Raw genomic sequence first — 27,433 nt, forward strand, 5'->3', positions numbered from 1 at the left:
TTTTGGGAAATATAGGACAAACACAGCAACGAGCGATACTAGTTTTTAGACTGGTCATTTATATAGATTACGCAAGAAATAAACCACCAGACTTGGTTTAGTCTATAGATTGGTTAAGAGATATAGCGCTGTTTCGCACATGAAACAGAACAGACCATGTTCTGTCTGAGGAACTTTGTCAACATTAAACTGAGCATGATTGTTTTCCTGTTTCATAAGTATGATGGCTGGATCAGTTGTTCTGTTGTATTCAGAAAGTTTCTTAATGTGTCCATTTTAGAGAACATTCTGTGAAGAACTTTTTGCATATGTATATCATTAAAGACTAATTTGGTTTCAGTTGCAGGTTATAATCTAAATAAATGTAGTTTCTACAACCACCAGAACCACTTGATTTCAACGTGACACAAGTTATCTCCCTTGACATTCCAGTTTGCCATTTGTGTTTGCCAATGTTCAACCAAATAATGAAAAGGTTTCTGTCTATGGTTATACTTTAACATTTCATATATGTAGAGACAGAATCAAATTGACAAGCCAGGTGCTGTTTGTTATGTTGGGAGATAACCCAGCAGCAGCACCTTAAAGCCACTGTCACCAAAAGACTAGCATCACATTGTATCATACATGCACTGAACAAGTGTCAATATAAGGGTTATATACCAGTCAGGAATCCTTCCATGTTATATGAAATGATTGGAAAACATACAACATATCACTTGGTCCGATCTTCATTATTTATATTAATGACGAAGGTTAAATATGCAACAGCAACAAACATAACATATCCTGTTTCTTCATAACTGCAATACATTTAACCGATTTCTTTAAATGTGTATCTTATGCTGCCTGTGTTCTGCCGCATCAGTTGAAATTGCATTATTATGCACCTTAACCTGAGATCAAAACGAGTTGATAGTATGAGTTACGACACCCAACCTCCATCCCATTACATGAAAAAGTAAAAGTACATTACAAGACATATAATTGGCAGCTAAAGAACGTGATCACTATCTTGAACTGGTTCCCTGGTTAGGTGTGTATCTCGTACAGGCTATTGTGGTTATTGTTGTTGACAAGCTCATCTTGATCACTGACAACATATATACAGTCTACATGGTTTTGTAGTGAGATATAGTTACACTTTAATCAAACGCATAGCTATCTGATGCTCAATAAAACTAATAGTTTCCCAGGAAATCAACTAACTGTTCGAATGTAGTCGGTCAAAGAAATCCAATACACTTTAAAAATACCTCAAAATATCAGTGATATTTAACAGATCCGTGCCCTCGAATGCATTTTTCACAAAAATCAAAATCATGTCCACTTGTCACAGAAGTCTAGTGTGCCACCTGCTGATTCCTTGACTGGTGGGGCTCTACCCCGCCTCGGAACATCTTTATTCGGCATAAGAGGTTGATGAACTTGGGCAGATCAATCTGCTTCTCGGGGCCAGCAGTGCTCTTGATAAACATCTCCACCTCTTTCTCTTCTAAGGAGTTGCCTTGGCCAGTTTTCATATCTTTTATGACATCCCACAGACGCCCGATGTCCACAAACCCACTGTGGTCCTTTTGGAGTTCGTTGAACATGGCTAGGTAGGTGTGGGCACTACATGAAAAGAAAGCCATAACATATAATTAAAATTGAGAAATAGATGACAAATTGTAGAGGGTGCATTTATCACCTGCAAGAGGAACATCTTTTGTCTTGTCTAACTTCATAGTGTTGGTTAAGGGACCATGTTTCAAGTCAAGAGAACCGGTTCAATGTATGTATATCAATTCTATCCTTTAAGAGGCATGTCCAAATTATCATATAAACTATTATTCATTACCTTAGAGACCTGTGCAAGTATAGTGAACCCGATACCCAATACATTTGGCAAGACATGGGCTGACTGGTTGTGTGCCTTCCCACACAACGGGTTCATGCTCTCAACCCAATTGTGTCCTGGCCTTGGTGATATTGCCGAACTTTAATTGCTGACTACCTCGTAAACCAACATCCATTAATTTGATGTGGATATCACTTTGTATCCGATTTGCCACTAAGACCAAAAACACTGAATATTTCAGAGTTCGAGTCATCAAATTATCGTTTTACCAATAATGGTGGAGCCAGATTTAAGGAACTTGATTTAACTTCCACTGGGATTGAATGTGTGGTATGGTGAATTAAGCCTGGTGGTATAGCGTGTGTACAAAGGTTTAGGTGAGGACAGTTCAGGGTTAGCAAGATTTAGACAAATTTGATATTTTACAATATTGCGGAGTCCGTGAACAAACAAGCTTAAACTTCACAGATGCTGAAAATCAATGCACAGGATTAAGAAGGAATGAAGTGCATGAATTATTTCTGATTTCGAGAAATAGCTTATGTCGAGACGGTTTGAAATTGATCCAAAAAGCTTTAAGCCGATTGACTCGCTTTGTCAAACAGGCGTCAAAGCTTCATCGGCAATGACTACAGTTCGGAGTTTTTGCATGACACCTGAACAATTGGGAACACGATTTTAAAGTAGAAAATCTATTCCAGACGTGGGAAAAGGCAATTTTGTGTTCAGAACCTTTATTATGGCCTTGTTGAAACAGCTTATTCCAACGGCCAGCCTAACAAAAGATCAAATGCCTTTGCAATACATTATGGAAACAGGTCGACACCCAAACGCGCACTCATTAGCTGGTGGCTTTCAGATGGTGCATGTTAGGGAATAAATAACGCGCACGTAATGAGTACCAAACTTATAACAGCGATGGGTGTGTCACTGAGAGCATAACGTGCTGGGCCTAGATTTTCGAAGCTCTCTTAAAGATAGTCGTAAGTTAATGTTAATGAATGGCACTTACGACTGTCTTAGCGCTAAGAGAGCTTCGAAAATCTAGGCCCTGGAGATAATCAACGTTTTATTTTAAGGCATATCTGGTTATCTATTTATATTCGGACAATGAGTGTGACACAATAAGGCATGTCATGTACAGGTCCATCGGGGAATTGCTCTTCCAATGTCTTTGCTCGTAAGGATTCATGTTCCGCGGGTAGCAGAGCCTTAAACGCGTACAAATGTGAACTATAAAGTTTTTGTATAACTAGCATGTGACTTCTAACGATGTCATCCTGAAAAGAATACACAGGTGATGGTTGTAATGAATGGTATAAGATTCCTAATGACAATATACCATGGGAGAACAAAAGCCATATGTTTACTTAGATTGTTTATTATGTGTGTAGAACCCATAAAGCCCTATTGTTCTGTGGAGTGGCGTTTAATTATGGTAATAAACGTCAGGTGTAGATTAAGAAAGGATCTGCATTAATGTCGACTATACGGTCCTAATGGAATTCATATTCAGTGGGCGAAACCAGGTCGCCCCATGCAGTGTTATGGGAAGGAACCATATAAAACACGTGGTTCAGTGCACATACGTGAAAGCATACCTCGACAGCTCGTAATGCTGACTGCGTGCCTCACGTAATCCACGGTTAACCCTTTTGAGTCACTTATTGCCTTTGTTAATAGTTTAGATAAGAAAACACTGGATTCATGCTGTGAATTAATATCGGCGTCACATTTACACAAAACAATATTTTGATTAACAGTTTAGTATTAATATCTAAAAGTATGTAATTGTATAAATTCTGCGTACTACATTGATTCTAATATTTGATATGAGCGTTGTCACAATATCAGTCACTGATGTGTCCAAGTCCTCCGTCATATTATTGGAATTTAGCCAAATACGGCGAAAAACAACAAAGCAAACATCATCAGTACTGAACCTTGTGAGCATGTTTTACTTCTTCAAGTAGAGACTGGGCGGTGGGATAGCCCAGTGGTTAAAGCATTCGCTTGTCACGCCGAAGGACCAGGTTCGATTCCCCACATGGGTACATGTGTGAAGCCCATTTCTGGTGTATCCCGCCGTGATATTGATGGAATATTGCTGAAACCCAACTCACTCACTCACTCACTCTTGTCGCGACCTTTTCAGTACCACATGTTTCTACAAGGGTGGCCAGCTCAGAACTCGAATCTACTGGTTCCTGCCGGATACATACGAGAAACACTACATTACTATTATGTAAAGGATTAAATACTAGCTATGTCTGATATACCATCGCCTTCTCTGATACATGAACTATATAGAATAAAGCAGACTGATTCTTATTTTGTACGTTATCTGAAATTCTTCAGGGGCGAAGAGTCATGTAAGGGTACAGGGTCGCCAGACAACACGAGACTACTGCAAACCAGATTGTTCAAATAGCTTGATATTTCAGAACCACCATATATTTGTCCTGACGCTAAGCCACCATTGTATACCGAAAAGAGCCGCCAATTACCGAGTGATTACGAGACAGTAAACAAAGAGCCACGTGCTCTGGGTACTAGCGGCAAGCTCTGTTGACAAGGACGTTCAACACCTGAAAGTGCACTGCAAACAATGTCACCTCCAGCGCAAACGAATATGTCATGAAGCAGACTCGTGCGTCTGAATAATTTCTTCAGGAATACATCATCTTGACAGGAATGTTTACAGCGAAGACAGCTTTGATTAAATACCGAAGTGACCACATGTACGGTTTAAGGACCACTTATATTTCACTTATATGTTCTGCATTATACTAACTTTAATTTCCGAGGGAGTAAAAGGTCACAGTAGCAGTGAATTTCAATCTGGTTGTCGGAAGGGGGAGTGTTTTTGAGTCAGCGTTTAAGGTCATAGCAATATATTCTGCAAGAAGTATTTCAGAACATCTAAACGTCCGGGATTTATCCGGATATATCAGTTTAGGTAAACACCTAACGACCATTTTTTCTTCCTACATTTTCTGGCGCGGATAAGTTTTTCTAAAAGCGTTCTGAGGCCAGCCTCCAGAGTACCAAATGGAATTTGTGGTGAGTGTCCAAACTAGATATCTTGCCTAAACAACCATCCAAATCCCCGAAAGTGTTTCTTTCGTATGAATATATCCTCCCTTCATATTCGAGAAGAACTGAGGTAAAACGTGACCCAGGCAGTTAGAAGTCAGTTTACCTTCGCGCCATGTATAACATGTAAGGGCCATAATCCCCGTGATCTTCTGCAAATATGCTACCTGGTTCATGCACTGTTACTTCTGGCCTTTGTTAAACTGCAAGTGGGCGACTATTCTACGTTCAGACAAACAGTACTGAAGGCCAGGAGTTAAACGGATGATAAATGGTAACAAATAAAATCGACAGTACCTTCACACAAATATTCATGGATTGTTTAGTCCTATATATTGTTACTTAACGTGTACGTTATCACTGAAGTTACAATGAAGTTTAATCTGTATCAAATCCATTGTATTTCACCACAGACACATCTTTGTTATGTTTTAGAAAGTGAGTGATGTTGACGGGCAATATTACAGCTATACCACGGCGGCTAGTAAATATTCGGGGGCGGTGGGGTAGCCTAGTGGTTAGAGCGTTCGCCCGTCACGCCGAGACACGGGTTCGATTCCCCACATGGGTACAGTGTGTAAAGCCCATTTCTGGCGTACCCCGCCGTGATATTGCTGAAATATTGCTAAAAACGGCGTAAAACCATACTCACTAGTAAATAATCTAGTCCGGACAAGAAAAATCCGTGACGTGAGTCTGAGCCATGTGTACGCTGATACGTGATCACTGGTCATGACGTGATACACACATGTCGGTCTACCCAGTGACGTCTTGCTATATTGTTTAGAGGAAATGTCACAGAACAATCTCTCTGTGGCACAGTTGTTTTGTAGTACTTACTCTCCTCCAATCGTGTTGTAGAACTGATTGAACTCCCACAAGCTGAGCTCGTTGTTTTGATCCTTGTCGAACACTCCGAAGATAATGTCGGCTTCCTCTTCCGAGAGATTAAACTCCTTCTCCAGCATGGTAAGAGCGGCGTCTTTCTTCAGTCGACGAGTGAAGTTTGTGACGTATTTATCAAACATCTGCTCGACTTCTTTCCTATAACATCAAAAACACCAGAATATAATGCGACGTTCAATATATGAGAGCGATTTGAGATTTACGTCGCTTTGGGGTAACATACCAGCGATATTTGGGTAGGTGGGCACCGTGCATGAGCTTCATATATTGGACCCCTGTCAGGAATCGAACCTGCGTCTTACCACTAGCCCATAAATTGGGATATTTGGGGAATTTCTAATGACATTTGTTGCAGGATTTGGGCCTCTGAGCAGGTCTCGATAAATCCCTGGAGATATGTCAGTGACAATATTTATGGATTGGTCAACGAGAACATAATTATGGTTGTCGTCCTATACCATATACTATTTGTATGAGACGCTTTTATAACATTACAAGAGTTAAGATATACGACTAGAGATGTTCAACAAGCAGGTTATGGGTCCCTCGTATACCATTATTTGCTGTGTGCGAACTGAGTATGTAAGAAAGAACACTCGCAAATGTGAATTTAATGAACATACAGTGACATTACTTTCCTAACCACCATCCACAGTAGATGATGATTAAAGAGGCCAAACCCTTCACTTCACAGAGAGTCAACCATGCGCACAAGTGGAACAAAATGATGCAGAGTGGGTTATAATCATGTCATACCATCGGAGGACATGAAAAGACGCATTGAGTCATATTATTGTCATGATGAGCTCTGAACAAACTTGGATGGTCAATCCCGAGAGCACAGTTATAAGCATGTTCTTTGTAATATCATAATACTTAAAAAGAGTCTCAATGCCATAGACGAGGCTTGATTTGGCATAGATAAAAATATATCTAAGTAATATAACTTTAAACTGCTTATACATCAAAACCGCAATGTAGGGGAATAATCAGTTTCGAATATATACCTGAACAGACCATATTTGTTCATGAAAATTAGCCTATCAAAAGATATGCTCTAGATCTCAGACAATTCTGCTTCGTCATCTGTATGGACATACGAGACAGTACACGAGCTGTTCATGTATATGTTATTAATCTATTACACGTCACACCAATATGTACACAGGGTTATTGGGGTGTAAGGTGGCGATAAGATGCCGAGATATATCTACTGTGGTCGACAGAGCAGCACAGATGGCGTCTGTATACGTGGCGTTTGACACCAATAAGGGGTCCTTGTCCAGCCATGCAAACAGGCATGTTGATACAGGGGGACATAATCCAGCATGGTGGACTGGACATCGCCACCAACCATCAGGCATTCGGATAACACACTGTTACAGAAAAGTACGAATATAAGACTTCCAGTTCGATAGAACGCATTCGTTGAACGCATTTCGACTGATATATACGAGTGTCCGTTAAGGGACAATAGTTCCTTATAAGCATGTTTATTATAAACGTAGTTTACTGTATCTCTCTTATTTCACCATCATCCTCGTATAGTTGTACAATATAACTGGTGATGTTGGGAAGGCTGAGTAAACGGTACCGATGATTTAACATGTGTGCGTCTGATGTCCTCACTTTGTGTGTCAAGTAAAGATTGTTACATATCTATAAACTTCAACCATGTATGAACTTAGTTCCTGTGTAAGATAGTTTTAAAGTTAAGGAACGACCCCCAAATTCTGAAACAATTACTGACTCAAGACATATCTTGTTCAGTAAAGCTTCTCATATAGTATGTGAGAATTGTTTACCCAATGTGGCTAGTTACTGAATACAGTCACTAGCTTCTGTCGTCGTTCATTGAAGCATGCAACAACAGCCTGTCAAGCAAGCATCCCACAGGGACATCATGACCAGGACAGCCTGTTTTCGCTCCAGTTATGCTCGTATACGTATGTGTACTCACCACGGGTCATGACAACCTACGACCCGTGAAGATCCGGGTTAGAATTGGTCTTCAGTAACCCATGCTTGTTTTAAGAGGCGGCTAACGGGATGGGGTGGTTCGGCTCGCTGACTTGGTTGACACATGTCGTCGATGCTCATGCTGTTGATCACTGGATTGTCTGGTCCAGACTCGATTATTTACAGACCGCCGCCATATTGCTGGAATACTGCTGAGTGCGGCGTAAAACTCGCTCATGACAACCTACAGGTGACAGACACATGATACGGAGTATCCTGTATCAACGTTGTGAAGACCGGAACCAGTGTTATGGCATCCAGAGTATTCAGCACAATAAGAGGCCACGTGTCTGTTTACTTGCACGCTGAAGGGAGTTGATAATTTACATCCTGCATGATACGGATATGCGATTGTCAAAGATGAGTGGGACATGCGGTTTGTTATGTATATGCCGTATTGTGCAGTGACGCCCTAACGGGCATACCTACATTTTAACTTTCCTGTGGTACATTCTTCAGATACACGCTGCGAGTTCAGTCTCAAAAGTAACACAAAATTTCAGTTCCACGTTACTTTTCGGACAGGATTGGGCTCTTTCTTGTAAAAACGCTGACGACAAACAGGCCAACTTTAAGATTTAACTTTATAAATTTATTTATCATTATTCAACCAATACCAGGAGTAATGCTTTATCATTGATAGTCAACCGTGATGCTGTTCAGATTAACACGAAGATATAGATATAATTATTATACCTTTGTATGATTGGGCCTTTCAACTATCAAGAAAGCGGATTTTTCGGGACTAACGGTACGATACCGTACAGAGAACATCCTAACGGTCGCTTTGTGGAGTTGGGTCCAGGTTACAGGTTCTCGTAGAGTGCAACCCAGTTAGCCCTGGGTGCCATTGTACACACAACCTTAGCGTTACGACAGTCGTAAGTCTATGTTAAAGTATGGGAGTTATGAATCGGGCCTTAATCTGGATGAACGAAACATGGCTTTAGAGTTGCACATTCACACTGCATATAGAAGTCCAACAGGACGGGTTGCTGGACAACCGGGACTTAACTGTACAACATGTGGGACTCCCACGATAGCAGTATTGTTAGTGAGTGCTGTTCCTGAACGCGAGCAGTGGGTTTTATTTACAGTGGTGCAGCGGTGTTGTCATTGCGTGCTGTCTTTGTGTAATGCCACTACGGCCTTGAGACTTGGGAGCGTCATTATCACCGACAGATATCACTGGTAAACATGTGAAGAAAGCACTTCGTGAAAGTAAAGATAAAAGGTTAATATATAAATGAAAGGCTGTGTGTGTTCCATGTCAAGTGATGATCACAGAGAACCACGGGCACTTCACAAATAACAAGTGGAGGGACTCCATTGGTATCTCCAACTGAATATACCATGTTCCCCAACTGTTGGTGCACGCCTCCCGCACCGCTCTCACACAAGCATCCTCATTAAACAATGAACTGCGAGACATGTACTGCTTCTCTGAACTAAGGGTCTAAAGACACACTTTGTCGCGATACCACACGTACCTTGACGAACAGGCACTAAGTGATACATGGCAGTTGTGCGACAGTTGTCATCGCAACCAGAGAATTTTGATTACCTTCATACAGTTTCGCTTTACTACTTTCTCATAATCCGTAAAATGTTAGTATTTTATGCTCATAGTATTGTGACGAATATTGAGACACGACCTTAAGATGCGTTACCAGCGCCTTGGGACCAGGTATGGTCCAAATTTTGGGAATGACTGTACAGCCAGACACTGAACAGGTATTGGTGCCCAAACATAAACTGATATGTACTGTTACTAAAGATAGAAGGTTACTTTAAACATTTTAAATTTTTGTTATATGTTTAGAACATTGGCTTATCGAATGCACAAAGTCGATGATTTGACATCCCTACACAGTGGGTTAGTCGATTTACTTACTGATAAATCGAGACTATTAATCAAAGGTTTCCTGTCTAAACATATGGGCCAGATGTTTAGGAAAGTTTCAGTTAACAGTGTCAAAATACACGCACGCACGCACACACAGCGGTACATTTTCTGAGAGGGCATAACATGTAGCGTCGACATACCCAACATTAGGATCAGTATGGTATGAGCAATCAGGTTCGATAACAACGATGGTTGATACGCCATAGTGATACACATGTGCATATTGTGATTATTAAACAGTACACATTTGAATATCAATAATGCATTTTGGTGCAAGTGGCCAGGAAACCAACTGTACAATACTCTGTCATGTACAACGGAAACTAGCACAAAACAAAAATAAATAATGACACAATTTTCAATTTGATCCTTCGAAATGTATGCCCGTTAACACACTTGTACGAGTGTGTGTTTTCCTCTCTTTAAACAAAACTTAACACAAATAAGTGCTGTGTACTTTGTGTGAAGAAAATATACCACTCGATTCGTAAGCGAAAACATTATCCAAATACACATGTAGCTTACGCTTATGCTTTCAGATACCAGCTGGTCCTCACTCATTTAACTACCACACAAAAACCACGGGAAGTCCACGTTTTTCTCACTGAAGACAGAAGTGTGATACCGCAGATGTAGCTGATCAATAAATGGGGATCACCTAGGCGAATTAAGTCTCAACACGTGTACAGTGATAGCGGAACATAAAACACACGTGTGTGACCATGTTGTTTTTATAGCTTCATTGATTTCATATGCTAATGCTTCATAAAGGACATATCTCATGGGCATGGATATTGCAATATTATTCCTGTTGTTAATGTATTAAAATCGTGTATATTGATTTTTACTACATTGTATTTTGTATATGTGTGCACGTGAATATGATTGGGTGGTTACGTTTATCGTGCATCAGAACTGATAAAAGCATAACATGGGATAATGAACAAAATTTGTAATTCCATGGTTGTCGTGATATCTGGACACTGATATTGTCGATCCTCCTAAGGTTGGAGCAGGATTGAATACGTTTTACTGTATAACCGTACATGTATTCTACTTCAAGAGATGAACGTCCTCACAAAACATTCAACATCATAACCTACATTCTCATAGCGCTATGTCACTCGTACACAGACAACTGACGGTAATTAATTGCTACACATTTCGGACGGGGACGAGGCACTAGCCACCCAAGGATCCTGCGGCGGCGATGCCCTATACTGACATTATTTCTCAAACCCGATTTCTTTGTTGTCTTCGCTAGTCACGCCGAAGATCCGGGTTCGATTCCCCACATGGGTATAATATGTGAAGCCCATTTCTGGTGTCCCCCCGCCGTGATATAGCTGGAATATGGTTAAAAGCGGCGTAAAACTGAACTCACTCACTCACTCTTTGTTATCGCTATACTGTCACATACTGCTGAAAATCCGCATACTCGATAAACGTCTGAGGGATAGGAACAATGCTACGAATACGTCGCTTCGGCCTGTCGAGTCTGAACCAAGTAAACTAATGGTTGAAACTAAGAGCACCTATTCCTGTCGGTCATGCTGTGTAATCACATTCGTTAGTCGTCTCCTACCTGAGTTACCTTTCGTCATGTCACCGGAGGTATTTCACCAGTAAGAAGCATTGTGACGTATATGGTCAACCAACTCTTCAGGACGTGTAGCTTGAGTTCCATGCTTATGCAATATTGGAAATTATTACATACGCCTATTCGTATTTTTAAGTTTAGAGCGTTCTCTAATTCGTAGACCAACAATTGCAGGTAATTAATTGGCACCACCGATTACAATGCCTTTATACTGACAATATAACGATCCGAACGCGATCGGATGAAAGATCGTTCTGACGTGATCTGTAATGGGTTGAACTTAGTGTAGCGGGAGGTCTGATTTTAAAGAAATTGTGATATATAGCGGCGCTTAAGCAAACTTGCTCACACAGCTTTTCAGTATAAAGACGCTTGACTTTCACATACAACTTCCCTGCAAATTCCTAGAGTTAATGATGGACTAAACACACACAACAAGAAGATCCCCAGTTGGGAAAGACACCAGTCAAACTGAACCCTGTCCGATACATGCTTGTTGGCCCACAGCGTGTTCAGTTTTAAGGATCACAGTCACATTACTTTGAAAATCCCAGTCTAAATACTACTGGAGGTGAGCCAATATTTGCAGTATCTGCTTTTAGCCTGCCGATGTTGTATACAGAGGGATGACCGACCCACATGTCAAGCTACAACCGACACAGTTTCTATACATACTTCGAACTGGACTTGTTATCAAGATGTCGTTTATATAATCTATTTACTGCAACGATGTCCTGAATTATTGTCTATTCCCTCCTTTCAAAAGTGACCATTCTTTGAAACAGAACACTTTCGGCTCCGAAACACCTTATACCGGAAAAACAATGAGACTATGATTTGCACGGAAGATTCCTGATGTATGAAGTGGGTATGTTAAGATGTAATGAGGTCTAAGTCCGCGCGCGCGTGTGTGTGTGTGTGCGTGTGCGCGTGCGCGTGTGCGTGCATACGTGGCTCAAACTGTCCTAGTCCAGTCCTTGGTCTATCCCCTTTATGTCGAGTTCCAAATAGGGTACCACGTACCATCTTTAAACGGTTTTGGTATGACGAGGCTGGGGATTCGAACCACCGACCTTCAGCGCTCCGGGAAGACGCTATTACCACTAGACCAAGGATGTTAAGAATATGTTCCTTTGCAATTGATTATCTCTCAGTCTCAGGTCCTCAGCATCGAAATTGACATACAAATATAATATGAACTTGAAAAGAATGAGTTCAGTAAATGATTAAAACAGGCAACTTAACAAAACTTTACACCAAAACATGTCATGCTAACAGCAATTTGAAGCATCATCCATGCAATTACCTCGAAATGGTGGAGAAATTCATCTTCGATGAAACATACACATCATGCATTGTATAACTTTTGATGGGTAGTATATAACAAATTAGCTCAGGAATACGTTCATAAGTATTGGCGAAGGCTTTGTCAATGAATACGATGTGTTCATTGCACAAAGACATGGACACATTGCAGTAATCTTATCACGGCCAAAGTTTAAGTCTGGTGAATATGACAAGTTGTAGATACTGTTAACGCTTGACCCGTCCGCCATGCCGTACATCAGAGACCTCCTTCTGTTCCCAGCGTGCACGGTGGACGAGACTTCCTGTGAGTGATATGACGGAGATAAGCTAAAGATGAACTATATGTGATTTATACCTAGATATAGTGTGAAACGTTGGAGACGGGCTGACATATATATCTCGATGTGTCAATCTGGTGCGTATCGCAATGTTTATAGATGGAACGACATTCTCAGTTGATAATGATGTCAGGAAATATTAATTCATTATGTGTTGAACTTGAGGCAAATGGAATTTTTAAAAGGTTTTATAAGTATTTGTATTTAGAAAATCAATTTCAGCCAATTTTCCAAGAAAGGACATATCAATCATACCGTTATCGTGTTACTTCCTATGACACTATAGTATATATCATGATATATAGCCTAATATAGTCACTAACAAAACTAGGAACTCTTGCAAAATTAAAACTATTTCTGTGAATGCCAGCAGAGACCATATAATAGATGTCAGCAGAGACCATATAATAGATTACGGTCTCTGATGTCAGGTGCATATTATTAGATGGCCAAATGATTAATGTTTCATACTTTGGTGATTATAAGGTTTAGACAGATATTAATAATGATATATTCTTCTTTGAATTTATATAGTACAGAAATCATATGTAATTCGGCTAATATTATAGGTATTACATATATGATAACTCATTGCACTATTAGCGCCGTGTCAGTCAACGCATTTGGATGCTATAACTATACAACTGACACTGATTGTCAGGGTCAACCTGTCCGGAAATTCCAAAGGAAGAGAGAGTGAAGGAATTGTGACAGGGAAAGGCAAGGCTTGTCAATTAGTAACATTTAGTCGACAAATTGTAAGTGGGTTACACAAATAGCGGCACGGTCCTGAGACGGACCGAGAGTGAAAGTGCATTACATCGTCCAAACAAACAAGGCGGAAAAAGTGAAAGGATGCAGAAAGCGACGTGTGGGATTCAATGGGATCTCTATATCAGTGGTGTGTGAAATGTTACACTGTCCCATGGGAAGGTCAGCTTCCGTGGAGCTACTTATAAATCTGGACTTATGGCCCCTTCTTATGACTCACTGGTCATTATCAAACACGTCACTGGGTGTATGTTGGCCGGGTGTCGGGCATGGACATAGAATAACAAAACCCATTGAATAAGGGCCCAAGCTCGAAACAAGGAATGGTTGGAATCAACGAAGCATGTTAAACCTTTTGATGACAGACTCTTTCAAATGTGGACATGATAGAAGGAAGTTAAAGTCTGAGAGTACATTGTAATATTGTATTGTTTCAGTCATCTCTTGAAAGTAAATCACTTCGAGATGTGAAGTTGTGTTATGTTTAAGACATATGAGTACCTCAACATAAAATTGTCAGATTCACCTAAATACAACAGGTAGCGGGGCATCGAACGAATCTTTCCCTTCCACTGTGAACATACTCTATGTCACTGGTCATGACTGTCGGTAGTTAGGTAGGTGCATGGACTGTGGACTGGGAGATGAGCGCAATAGGACAACGACCATGGTCGTGAAGGCATTAGGACGTTCTTGTGCAAACAAATATACCACTAAAAGGAATATATATGTGAACCGAGAACGAAGAAGTAACTATACACTGTCACTTAACTACTGTCAGGGAGACAAGTATTCGATAAAGCTACACAATCGAAGGTATCTATTCCTGTGAACATGTACAATTTGGAGAATCAAACATCCTAATGAAGGTTACGTGAATACACTGTACTTGTAAGTTACACGACAATCCAGTAAATTCGACACGACTGATATCTGAATGACACATTGTCCAACCTGCTATTTGAAGAATCCGAGATATCTATAAACAACTTTGACGACGTTCCAGCCCATAAACCTGACATATTGGTCCGATAGAGGAATACCTACAGTTGCATATCAAAAGCTAAATGTGATTATTAATACGAATGACATTAAGTACTTACTTGCACAGATAAGGCTACCGTTTGATCGGAATTTACACTGACTCCCTGACCTGTCGGCATCTTGACCGATAACGTATAGTGTTTTGTAATTGCCATATACCGGCAAACTTCGGATCCAAGGGCCCGTTGTTCTTGATTTATACTGACATGAACTCACGCAAAATAGGTCTAATGGACATTTGAATTACTGTATTATGAGATTATAAATGCATCAGATATCCCATATTACTATGCATTGTCAATGTTTATTAACCTCTTTGACATCGGTAATGCCGTCATCTTATTACACTGACGCGTTTCCCCTCTGTAGTCAGATTCACAAGCTACAGCTGAGAAATTACAGAAGCGACATTATTACACCTGTAAACCTCAAGGTATATCTTATTCGCCATTCAATGATCATTTCTCAGCTTAAACGGAAATTGTTTTACCGACCGACTAACAGTAAAGATATCCCTAAGCTTGACTATAATGGATATCTTCTGCATCTTCTTCGTCCAACGCTTTATCGTAGAATGCTATTCTTAGAACGTGCTTAACATACAGCAGGGAATCGCTTTCGAATATTACAAGTGTAATCAATGACATTCATAAACTATATCAAACATCGTGTCTGATCCTACATGCCCTGTCAGTAGATGTTGTTTATCATGCCGTTTATTTGTTTTGCCATTTGTAAATTATCCGGAGATAAAACAAAAACAAAATATTTCAAATTGTCGTGGTCGTAACGAATCTTATTGCGGAATAAGGCTCGAAGGTGTTCAGCTCGTAGGCCCATATCACTAGAGTCAGACAGTGTGCTGAAAACTTTCCTGGGGAGTCATATATAGGTTAATTAGCTTTCTTCGTCACAAGACCCGTGAAGACCCGGGGTAGAATAGGTCTTCAGCAACCCATTCTTGTCATAAAAGGCGACTATGCTTGTCGTAAAAGGCCACTTACGGGATCGGGTGGTCAGGCTCGCTGACTTGGTTGACACATGTCATCGGTTCCCAATAGCGCAGATCGATGCTCATGCTGTTGATCACTGGATTGTCTGGTCTAGACTCGATTATTTACAGACCGTCGCCATATAGCTGGAATATTGCTGAGTGCGGCGTAAAACTAAACTCATTCACTCTTCGTCACAAAACACACGGTACTGTACGTATGTAGGACACGCATCGAAAGTGACATTAACATGCCACAGGACATTAAGGTTCTTGGTTGAACTCCATAATAGCATGTGAACCCGAATAAGATCGTATCAGCTGGTTATTATTTGATAAATATACAATCTGGACAAAATATATGTCATATTGAAATACACAAAGTCATTAATATTTGCCCATTGTGTATCCGTGAAACCCAGTCATATTCCAGGCCCGGCAAGATCCTGTCTCAGAACTCCTCTTAGGACTTATGGTCTGTTGTGCATGTCCACAGTTATTATGAGGAAACATTATATTGCTATAAGTGTGTACTGCCTAGTGTGAAGGCTTAGCTGTGGAATACCTTCAAACGGCAAAATCAGTAGCAGCCTTGTGTTACTATTTTTCAACCATGGGGCAAATTGGACCATCGTAGATTACAGGGATTAAAGGAGGATTAATGGAAATCCCTGATAACTATTATCGAAACGATACTGACATATAACATGCTACATGTGACAACCAGGTAAATAAAGTTATACATTGTACAACCACGTACAGGTGGCTTGACAAAAAAGAAATACACGAAATAACACAAAACACTTCAAAGTCTGGGTTTTCATATAGCCTGAGCTATTATTCAACACAGGCATTCATATATAAGAGACATATAATTAGGTCATAATGGATTATACCGAACCCATTTGGCATAGATCTCAAATAAAAGGCTTAATTTGACATTACGGTCTTCACGAGAACAAGGCAATCCTTAGTGTGTGAAGAGAGTATTTTGTGCAGGACAGCGTTAATCTGCCAAAGGACTATGTGACCTGCCGTCCAGCCTGGTTCCCTGGGTCCGTTGCGCCTGCGCTACGCTCCGACACTGACCAACGGACCCAGGGAACCAGGCTGCCTGCCGTCCCTTACACCTTATGTATCATGCACTGACACAAGTAGGTGGGCCTTGTGTGACTGTGGTAATTGTTTCGCTGACAGATCAGGCGCCGCAACATGCATCACTTGTGTAGACAGAGACGCCCCTGCTCTGTATACATTACACAACTGGGGGCATGGTAAGAGGGATTTGGGGGTATACCACCATTTACTGCGGAACGTGTTGTAGAACACTCCAGTAGCGTCGGAAACGTACGCCTCTTCAATCGCCCATGGAATTTGTGGATTGTTATAAACTGGCAACGATCTCAGAACTTTGCAGCCCTTGATCTAAGCATGGTAACCGCCAAAGACCTTTGCAGGTCTTGATCTAAACACTGTCACTGCCTCCGAACTTGGCACTTCCTGATCTAAACATGGTAATCGCTTTACAAGTTTGCTCATCTTGCTCTTAACATGATAACCGACTCAGAACTTTGCTCTAAACATGGTAACCGCCCAAGAACCTTGCACGTCTTGCTCTAAACATGGTCACCACATCAGAACATTGCAGGTCTTCTTCTAAACATGGTCAATGCCTCAGGTCTTTGCTTTGCTGGTCTCAGAACCTTGTTTTTATTTTTGTACCAGATCCCTAAACACATGACTGCAGCATACGCGTTCCCCATACGTAGATACAATACAATACACTTTCACAACTTAAAAAATCAATACAGAGCATCAAGGAAGTTTGCGCACACAGCCAGTGTCAATGCTAAGAAATAGCCAAACACATGCATGTAATAAATTTCTATTGATATCGATTTTTATCACGAATTAGGTCATACTGCACATAAACATATATTATTAATATGTTTACACGCATTCGAGCACAATCAACTGAATGAATATAACCATAACGTAAAGGGGTGACATCGAAGCAGCACATAAACAAACCGGACGGCGATCCATATGCTTATAGTCTACAGCTCGGCAGTCATACCACCGTGAAGCCCATACAGGTGCTGTGTTTGCCTGCATCGTATGAATGTATTGACAGTCTGCGTTTGTAGACCATGAGATTAAATGTGTTTGCACACAGCGTGTGTGTCTCATCAAGTGTGTCTCGTATGGCATGGCCCAGGGGCAAGGACGGCTATGTCAAGAGCGATGTGTATCAAGATAGCCATGGGTTTTTGCTCATCAGTGAAATGCTGTACGCCCATGCTTGTAACTAATTTCAATAACGCCCCGAGTGATGAATATGAGGTGGATCGCAGACCTGTAGTATGATGATATTTCACAATAATTAATGGGAGAGGGCACATGCGTGTGGTGAGGTTAATACTTGTTGACGCTGGGTCCCTGTCGTTTTTGTTGACCTCTGTAAATAATTAAAGATTTGTAGATTAATGTAATGTAATAAAATCGGAGAATATATTTAAATAACCTCAGTCAATCCAAAATATTTTCATCCCTAAATTAATGTTACATTCCATAACTTGTGTTATAGGTTCAATTTCTAAAATCTGAATTCTCTTAATATTGAAACATATTATCTCATTGTACCTGGGCGCCTATGATCCCGAGTATTCCATATAAGGACATACTTAAATTATAGTAAAATGTGGGGATACCTTACGTCATTGTGTAGGAACGCTTTGAAAGAATGTCAAATATGACGTCTTGTTTTAGGATTTGTGAATGGACGCATTCTAAATTCATATACATGGGTTCGCCCCGTTCTATTGTGATGGAGAGGAAATGTCACTGTGTTTGACATAGGTGTATTTCTGTTTGTTCACATGATGTCTTCCTCTGCACTGTCGACAGGAGAGCGTACCACGCTGCTCCACTACTTTGTCCGGCAACTATAAACGTGAATCATGAGTGGGCTTTCACGTTATTCAAATGAACATCGGCGCTGTCCCTATATTGTCCGCACGGTAACAGAGGCATGTTAAACGCTGAACAGATAAATGTATGTTTGCAGTATGTACCTTCATGAGAAGCGTCTCCCATGATTACGGCCGAAATACAAAAGAAGAACTTTTAATAAAATTCGTTGATAACAATGTGAGTACATCTCAAAGTCAAACCACCAGAAAAATCAATATTACAAAAAGGATATATTTGAGGATCGTAATAACAGGTCGCTATCACTGCCTCAACGTAGTCTCCTTGTCAGCAACTCAAGTCCACGAAAGCATTACGAGTATTATATTTGGGGGATATTAAACCAAACCACTTGAGGACAGTTTACAGATGTGGTCTAGACTGTATGTGACGGGGTATACGGTCTGCTAAGTTAGGAAGCCTGCCCATCCGATCCCCATTTTTGTGTGTTCTTACTATTTTGATTTGTTGTTGTCATCTAGCACTCAGATAAATGACAGCAGTTTGTAAGTGATCCGGTCTAGACCAGACAATCCAGTGACTGAGATCATAAGGATCAATCTACACAATTGGATACAATGACCTGCATCAGCTAGGACAGTGAGATGCATAAATAATGTTACAATGTATATATCACAACAGGACATTTCTGTATATTCTTCACATGACGTTTTCGCTTTTATTTGTCATCTATATTCCGGCTCGGGCGGTGGTGTAGCCTAGTGGTCAAAGCGTTCACTCGTCACGCCAAAGACACGGCTTCGATTTCCCACAAGGGTACAATGTGTGAAGCCCACTTCTGGTGTCCACCGCCGTGATATTGCTGGAATATTGCTAAAAGCGGCGTAAAACCAAACACGCTCACCCGGTCTGTAAATAATCGTGTCTGGACCAGACAATCCAGTGACTGATATCATGAACAACGTCCCGAGTATGATCGCCATTATACACCCTTTTACGGACATCATGAGTTGCTGGGAACCTGTTCTCACCTGATATCCCAACGATGCATCTTACATTCTATCACAACAGGATGTCCTTAATCAAGTCATTGTAACCATGCTGGAGGGTGTCACACCGCCAGCTAGCTGCACAGTGACACATGCTGGGGTGACGACAATGTGACATTATTCCCGGGCATTGTCTGGTTGGTGCATTACAATAGACACATAGTGTGCACGCTGACTGCAGTGTGTGACCTCACAGTGGGTCCAACGTGCAGCTCAGACTGGTCGTGGGTGGTGAGCGGGAAGTACATCGTTGGGTGCTACATTCCCCATAGCTGGGCGACAAACGTGCGATGTTTTTGTCATTGACAAATCTGTTGGTTATGTAAACGCCCCCACAACAAGCTGAAACTTCACCTATGTCCTTACTTAATGCTTAGCTAGCAAATATATAAACAAATTATGAATGAAGCCGATTGGGTCACGTAACACAGTAACACTTTCCTCATTGTTTAAGGTATACTTTTCTGGAACAGCGTTGTATCATGCGTATCATGAGTTCGAACGCAGTCTTCACGTAAACTGATGCTCACATGTCATCGTATCCCAATTGTGTACATCGATGCTCATGATGTTGATCACTAGATTGTCTGGTCCAGACTCGATTATTTACAGCCATATACCTGGAATATTGCTAAATGCGGCGTTAAACAACAAACAAAACTGAATTTAGTCTTCATATCCAGCAGTTTTCTTTTCCTTTCGCCGCAAGAGCATACTTATAGCACTGGAAATTAAACCCACAGACGTCTTCTGTATGGTCATCTGTATGGACAGATGTTTTATGTAAATCCAGCAAAACATTAATCTTGTCCGTTTCATCTTATCTCCTCCAAGCACTGGCTAACCAAACCACGATGTCTATCTGTTAAGTAATCTATCACACATGCACATATAATCCCACATTTTTACAGTACATTTTTTATCTGTCGTATAGAGAGCTCTGTGAGAATCGTTACACATTTTATGTTAATATAGTACCAAAGCGAGGACTAAATAATATATGAAATCGTTTACCAAATAAATAACATGTTAATTTTTGCCAGGATGTAAGGTTGATATAATTAATACAATTACTCAGAGACATGGGATACGATATAAATTCGACATTTGTTGTATTATTGCTTATTATGTGTTTGTAGGGCTTTGTCGGGGTACATGGGTTCGGGGCACATGTAAATATGGCCGCTTATCTAATACGTGAAGGCTTTACATTATCTGGTGATGTCATGTAAAGGTCAGCGTTTATGTAATCTGTCATTACAACATTTGTCTGCATGCCTGGGTTGCCTGGAGGTGAGGTGAGGTGAATTTGGGTTTTACGTCGTGCTTGAGAATATTTCGCTCATATGACGACGTGCATGGGTGTGTGTGTGTATTAGCGGCTGCTTGTACTAACCCAGACTTAAGCTAGTTTTATAGTGCTAACCCACTGAGATACCATGCCGCAGTGGAGCATGAATACCCCACTCAGACTCATTATACTGACTCCGAGCCGACCAGTCCTTGTTGTACCCATTAATGCCGAGCGCCAAACAGGGACCAACAAGTACCATATTTTAACGTCTTTTGGTATGACGCGGTCGGGGATCGAACCCGCGACCTTCCGCTCTCCGGGCGGACGCTCAAACCACTACACCACGGAGGCGGTCGGGTTGCCTGGAAGGTAAATGTGCATGTGGCGGCTCCGAGCGCTGATGATCATGCACATGCAAGTGAGTGTATGTTCTAAAAAACGGCATATTGAAACGTCGACACTATTTTCCCCTACGTTGTCCCATGCAGAGAGAAATTCCAATGAATGAATGGATTTGTAATATATTACAGCTGTACCCTATTTCCGCCTACACATTGAAAGTTTTTACAATCCGGAAACAACATGACACCAGACTTGATAAAACCTACACGGCGCTAATTACCCATGAATGGCCGAACGTCGGCTACTATGAAACTGTAGATTCCGTTTCCCTCCTTGACTAATACGATCCGCTGAGAAGACTTGTGCTCTGCCCTCCGTCCCGTGTGACACCACCCTACTAAGCAGTGCTGATGCTCCGTTTTCCTTTCAGAGAGGTGAAGTACAACACTCAGGTGTGAAACCCACACAATATGAGGTGACACTTCAGTGCTGACCACAACACGGGGACACCAAACACGCTCACCTGACTTAATAATGTCATGGGATAGAGGAGGTCAGCGTTCGTTCCACTTCGTTGTTCAATACATTTACCACCCGTTATCAGATTATGACAGCTTAATCAACTGGCAACGTGTTAATGCGTATTAGAATCATCCACGTGGATATATACAGTGTTTAATCATAAGCCTATATGATATGTTAGTAAACAGTTAAACAGCCATGCCCTATGTGTTGAAGCTGATGGACACGGGGTGGGAGCTTGTATAATTAACTAACATTTATGGGGACAAAAGATCATATTGATAACAGCCTGTTTATATACAAAACTATTCAGGGTTACTTTATGCCCATATCTTTCTTTGCTACATGTATCCATGCATTAAGCATGTTAAAGATACGCCGTACATGTGTTTTTCAAGGGAACTGATATATACAGCATGACACATACGTGTCTACACGTGTGACCAATTCTCTCTGTATATTACATGCCACATATCGATCAACTGTGTCACATGCTCGGAATATTTCACATTCCTACAACAGGAGTGATTATAGGCCTCCGGTTCGGTGGACATCTCACCTGCCACCAGAGTACCACAAGGTTTCTCTCTCTCTGTGTGTCTCTCTGTGTGTGTGTGTGTGTGTGTGTGTGTGTCTCTCTCTCTCTCAGACACACACACACTACATATGATACAAGTTGACACATTAAAACATAAATAGGTCATAAACATTACAGTTGATGGGCGTTATGCATGGTAGGTCCAAATCTGTTTTTGCATTAAATGAATACGATGAATCATAATTTATACTTCCGCGTATAGTTATAGAATTGTATGGATTAATAATGTCATTTACCCATCATCACCCAAACAATCCTGTTTCCGCCTTAGTCAAGCTTACATCAGTGTAATTTACTGACTCTTCGGGAAACATTTATTTAAGAGAACACACCAACGCCGTGGCGATTACAAATGTGCGTCTCTCGTTATCAGAGGGGTTTCAGCAAGTCTATCGGGGCGAGTCGCCACAGATGCCGCACACAAGGGGGAAGTCTCAATGAGATCAACTATTCCCGAGCACAGGAAACTCACAGAATGTGATTACGCTTACCCGCCCTCCACTTACGATTTCTCATGACTTTACACACACGAGGGAATCATTATTATGATGTCACAATCATATCGGCGCCTTTCATACATAATTACACAGTCGATAATAATAAATTGATTGCAACAATGTATTTATCTGGTACTCGAGTCGTCATGATCAGTGGGCGTTGGGCATTGTGCGCTTTAATGATCTCCCTGGCAACAAAACATGTATATGATAAGGTCTGCGCGCGGCTTTATTAAGATTACGTCCATAAATGGACATCGAGACGACATTCGTAATAGGGGAACATTTGATTAAATATTATGAGTACGCCTCGTGGCGTTGAAATACATAAATTTATGGCGATATGTTTCGCTTCAAAGGCGTGAATACAATATCAGGGTTCGGTTCATAAGTATTTTTTCCATTTAAACTATGATATTTGCCAAATAGTTAAACATTGACTATTACAATTATGTTCATAATATAGGTTTATAATCACATATTATGCTTAGTAAATCAAATGATACACAGTCAGGTACATAATAAAGATTCCCGAAAACGCACAGATAATCTGTATACATCGTGCTGGTGCTACACGCATACAACTACATTTCATAGTCTCATACATGTGAGAAAATGCACAGTAAACTATTATCCAGAATATACTGTGCCAATACTTAGATGATATTATAACTGGATAATCGGTCCAGTGACACCCCGTCAGTTTGTTCCCAGTAACATTATCATCCGGATATATAAGTGTCCATATTAGGGAATCACAGGAACGGCGTAGTGCCATTTTCATTATGTTCTGTAGAAGTTACAGGCAATAATCGCTCGGAAGGCTACGTTTCCTGAATAAAGGAGTCTAGTCTAACGGGGTTTCCCTGTACAATACATGTAAACCCATTCTACGAAAGACCATAGACTGACCCTACCTATAAACGCGACAGACAAATGACGTTAGATATTTATAGCTGAATGCACGGCTGCACCTATGTAGGTGAGCGTGATGAGTGTAAACATACTAGATGCAGTGTATATCCATTGTTACACAGGCCCATCCTCACACTGATCCCCTAAATGCACAGAAACTACATGCAACCAACGTTGATCATTTAACTGCTCCAACGCACCTGCAGAAACAACAACTCATCTAGTACAGGCGAGTAACTTGTATGTCCGATTACTAGGCGTTTTCAATAACCGATCACAAACTCATCTGTATGCTAAAGCCTGGTAGGCGGTGACATTGTTAAGTTCTTCTCTAGGTATATGCAAACCAGTATCGAACTCATGAAACTGAGGTAGTCACATCCCCACTGAGCTATTTAATACAAATGCGTTGTAAAAATACGTGCTTTACTGCACAGACACATAGTTTCTAGAGGACAGAGAAAGAGAGCACTAATCTGGGTAAATGGTCCATATATGTAAGTTTGTAAAGTTACCTATCCTGTGTATAGTGTATATTGCGTTCGAATTCTCTGGTGTCCTCTAATTAAAGTGAGTGAGTATGGGTTTACGCCGCTTTTAGCAATATTCCAGCAATATCACGGCGGGGGACACCAGAAATCGGCTTTACACATTGTACCAATGTGGAGAATAAAACGCATTTCTTCGAGTGAACGCTTTAACCACTACTCTACCCTACCGCCCTCTAATTTAGAGACATTTAATCTTCACATGTATTTTGTACAACAGTATACCATTCCAGCACAAACTGAAGTTTGAGTATGTAGCAATAAACAAGGTATGAGATGTATCTAGTTTATATACACCTGCATATTCTTTGACATGCTGCCAAGCCTTTCTATTCTGTAACTTTCCACGCATTACCGTCGCTAATACCACTGATAAGATATGGAACAAGAATTTTAAAAATCAAAACCGGTTTGCTTACTTTTAAATTTGATATACGTCAAAGCCTAAAAGTGTTCTTTTATCACGTGAGGTACGCTACTGCATACATAGAATATTTCAGGACAAAGGACAAAACAACACAAACATGCATAATAACATGTAATATACCCTGTGAATAAGAAGCAAAAACATTTTTTCATCTCGTATTTCAAATTTCCTAATAATGCTGTCATACAAAATGCGCCACATTTGAAAACCACCTGTCGTGCTAGGCGGAACAAAACGGCTCGCCCTCTTCGTCCGGCGCCAGTGGCAAATGCAGCTCAACAATATATGAAACAATAACCATACTCTCAAACACACTGGCCTTTTGTCAACATGGCGTAACAGCCTATAGATGAACCATACAATACACAGTACGACAATGAAATGTTACTTTTGTTTTATAGGATGAGCTATAGGCATTAAGAGCAGCTAACGCTGTGTTAGGAAGTTCGACTATGCTTTTTCACGTAGATCTAAAGCAGATTTCGGTAGTGATGATACAAGGTTACATTGAGGGCTGCACTGGTAATCAAGTAAATGTGTAACGCCACACAACATAGTTATCTTTTAAGATAACGTCTTGTCATAGGTCACAGAGAAACCAATTTATGCCCTGTTTCTCCTACACGTTGCTCGTATTTCCCTACAGCGCATTCAAGTCACGACATCCAATTATCAAATGTGTATGGCGACAACAGAAAGCCTCATGTTTAGTATATGCATTGTGTATGCATGATTGAGCGATACGAAATGAATTTCTGTTGATTACATACGATATTAATTTTACAAATATTTGATAATATCTGATGCTTAAAAGTACATGTGAGCTCGTCACTAACAACATATCGAGGACAGTAATCTTTTGGACATCACACTGCACAGATAATATATGTTATCTTGAGGTTATACTTTAAAAGGTCAAGTACACGCCTTGTTAAATGTCACTTTAATAACAGGATACTTTGAAACGCTCCTTCATGACAAGTTAAATGACTGGGTTTAACCTCCTCAAAAAATTCAACACAGCACTCTCTCTGGAGTCAGCCTGGGATATTTCACGCTGGTGTGAGCACATATTCTATTGAACACATACAAAAATCGAGAATAATAGAAAGTGACTCACGGAATTTTTCGGATGGCCATCTCAATATGCGCTCAGGTAACTCAGGTTAAAAATGTCGTCTGCTACTGGCGGTGACCAGGTGAAATATCAATCCACAGCTATATCACTAGAATTGTGACTGTCGCTAACTCTCTTCACGTGAGGTAGTTCTGTTCACTTGTTGTATAGCCCTACCAGCTGACTGAGTCCGACTCCACGCTTCCTCACTCCCTTAGTTCAAATGTTCATCTTCTGTTGAACACCGTCTATATCACAGGACACACCTAATTTACATTTCTACTGGTGACTCACATGCGCAGGCTCCCGCGCAGCATGAATAACTAATGTCAGTATTCAAACCTTACGAATCGTCAACTTCAAATTATCGCCTCTCTTTTCAACGTAAAAAGTCATTGACACGGGGTAATAATCTCGAAAAAATAGCAATCAAGGTGTTAACTCATCACATGAGAGAAAACAGTTCACGTGAATTAAAACTCTCTCTAACTATTCGGTTTTAAGACAGATAAAGGGAAGTAACTGCAGTATGGCATTGTATTTACAAAGCATTGGGAAGGTTCCGTGCGACTTTCAATAAGTCATTCTTTTGAGTATAAAGTAGGGGTATATTCGACAACCCTACACCCATAAACAGATTAATACTCTATTCACGAATCCGAAAATAGGTATGTTGTGTGGGGGCACATGCATTTAACCAGGGACGTTACTCATAGTAAACTTTAACCCCAGCTTTTCCAACACTTCAACATACGATAAACTGCATGTCATATCAGTTTCCGGATTGTTTACATTGTTTAAAATCGAAAGAAATTTATCTGAATTGCCCCCGATACTAAGTTATTTGGAATGTCAAACACGCGTTAAGGAATTTCATTACATGTGTGGGTTTACACGCCAGAACAAACACTACAATCATTATTGTAATAACACTTTTGATACCAGGAAACATGTAATGCATGTGACAGCATTAGTTCGTTCAAACACATTTTGACTAAAACACACAGCAAATGCCCAGGAATAAATAACCACTTCGTTATATCCTTGTTCGTTATAAACGTAGTCTACTGCGATAATAATTTCAGTAATTTCATAGCAACTTTAACATTATTCACCTGTATGCTCCTCTCTCTATTAGGGGTGGGTATTGCAGAGAATTTTCATATTGCGATATATTGCGATGCGAAAGCATGTATTGCGATATGTATTGCAATATATTGCATGAACTATTTTTAAACAAAAACTACTTATAATCGAGTTGATGCTTGATTTATAGAGCAAAAACACAACAAAATCACTAGGCTGGATTAAGCTGTAATAACAACTTTTAATCATGATAAAATAAAACGTGAATAATATTTGGCACAAATGAAA

The 27,433-nt window shown here is 40.5% G+C and overlaps 1 protein-coding gene across 1 annotated transcript; it reads right to left on the reverse strand.

Moving 5' to 3' along the window:
- Positions 1–26,344, reverse strand: LOC124273876. The gene is made up of 3 exons (XM_046709216.1): positions 26,063–26,344; positions 5,777–5,980; positions 1–1,614 (listed from the first exon to the last, which is right to left on the reverse strand). Exons 1-3 carry the CDS (start codon positions 26,080–26,082, stop codon positions 1,344–1,346), a joined length of 495 nt encoding a protein of 164 aa, XP_046565172.1. The 5' UTR covers positions 26,083–26,344; the 3' UTR covers positions 1–1,343.
- Between the last annotated feature and the right edge of the window lie 1,089 nt (positions 26,345–27,433).

The sequence above is a fragment of the Haliotis rubra genome, unplaced genomic scaffold, assembly GCF_003918875.1.
Source record: "Haliotis rubra isolate DU_JTF1 unplaced genomic scaffold, ASM391887v1 Scf185, whole genome shotgun sequence".
Classification (NCBI taxonomy): domain Eukaryota; kingdom Metazoa; phylum Mollusca; class Gastropoda; order Lepetellida; family Haliotidae; genus Haliotis; species Haliotis rubra.

Bases quoted from the DNA above. Each gene is read 5' to 3' on its own strand.
- LOC124273876 (XM_046709216.1), bottom strand. From the start codon at position 26,082: ATGGCCATCCGAAAAATTCC. The intron at 5,981-26,062 runs GTGAGTCACTTT...TTGATGTTATAG, and splicing joins ATGGCCATCCGAAAAATTCC to GAAAGAAGTCGAGCAGATGT. The intron at 1,615-5,776 runs GTAAGTACTACA...CTTTTCATGTAG, and splicing joins TACAACACGATTGGAGGAGA to TGCCCACACCTACCTAGCCA.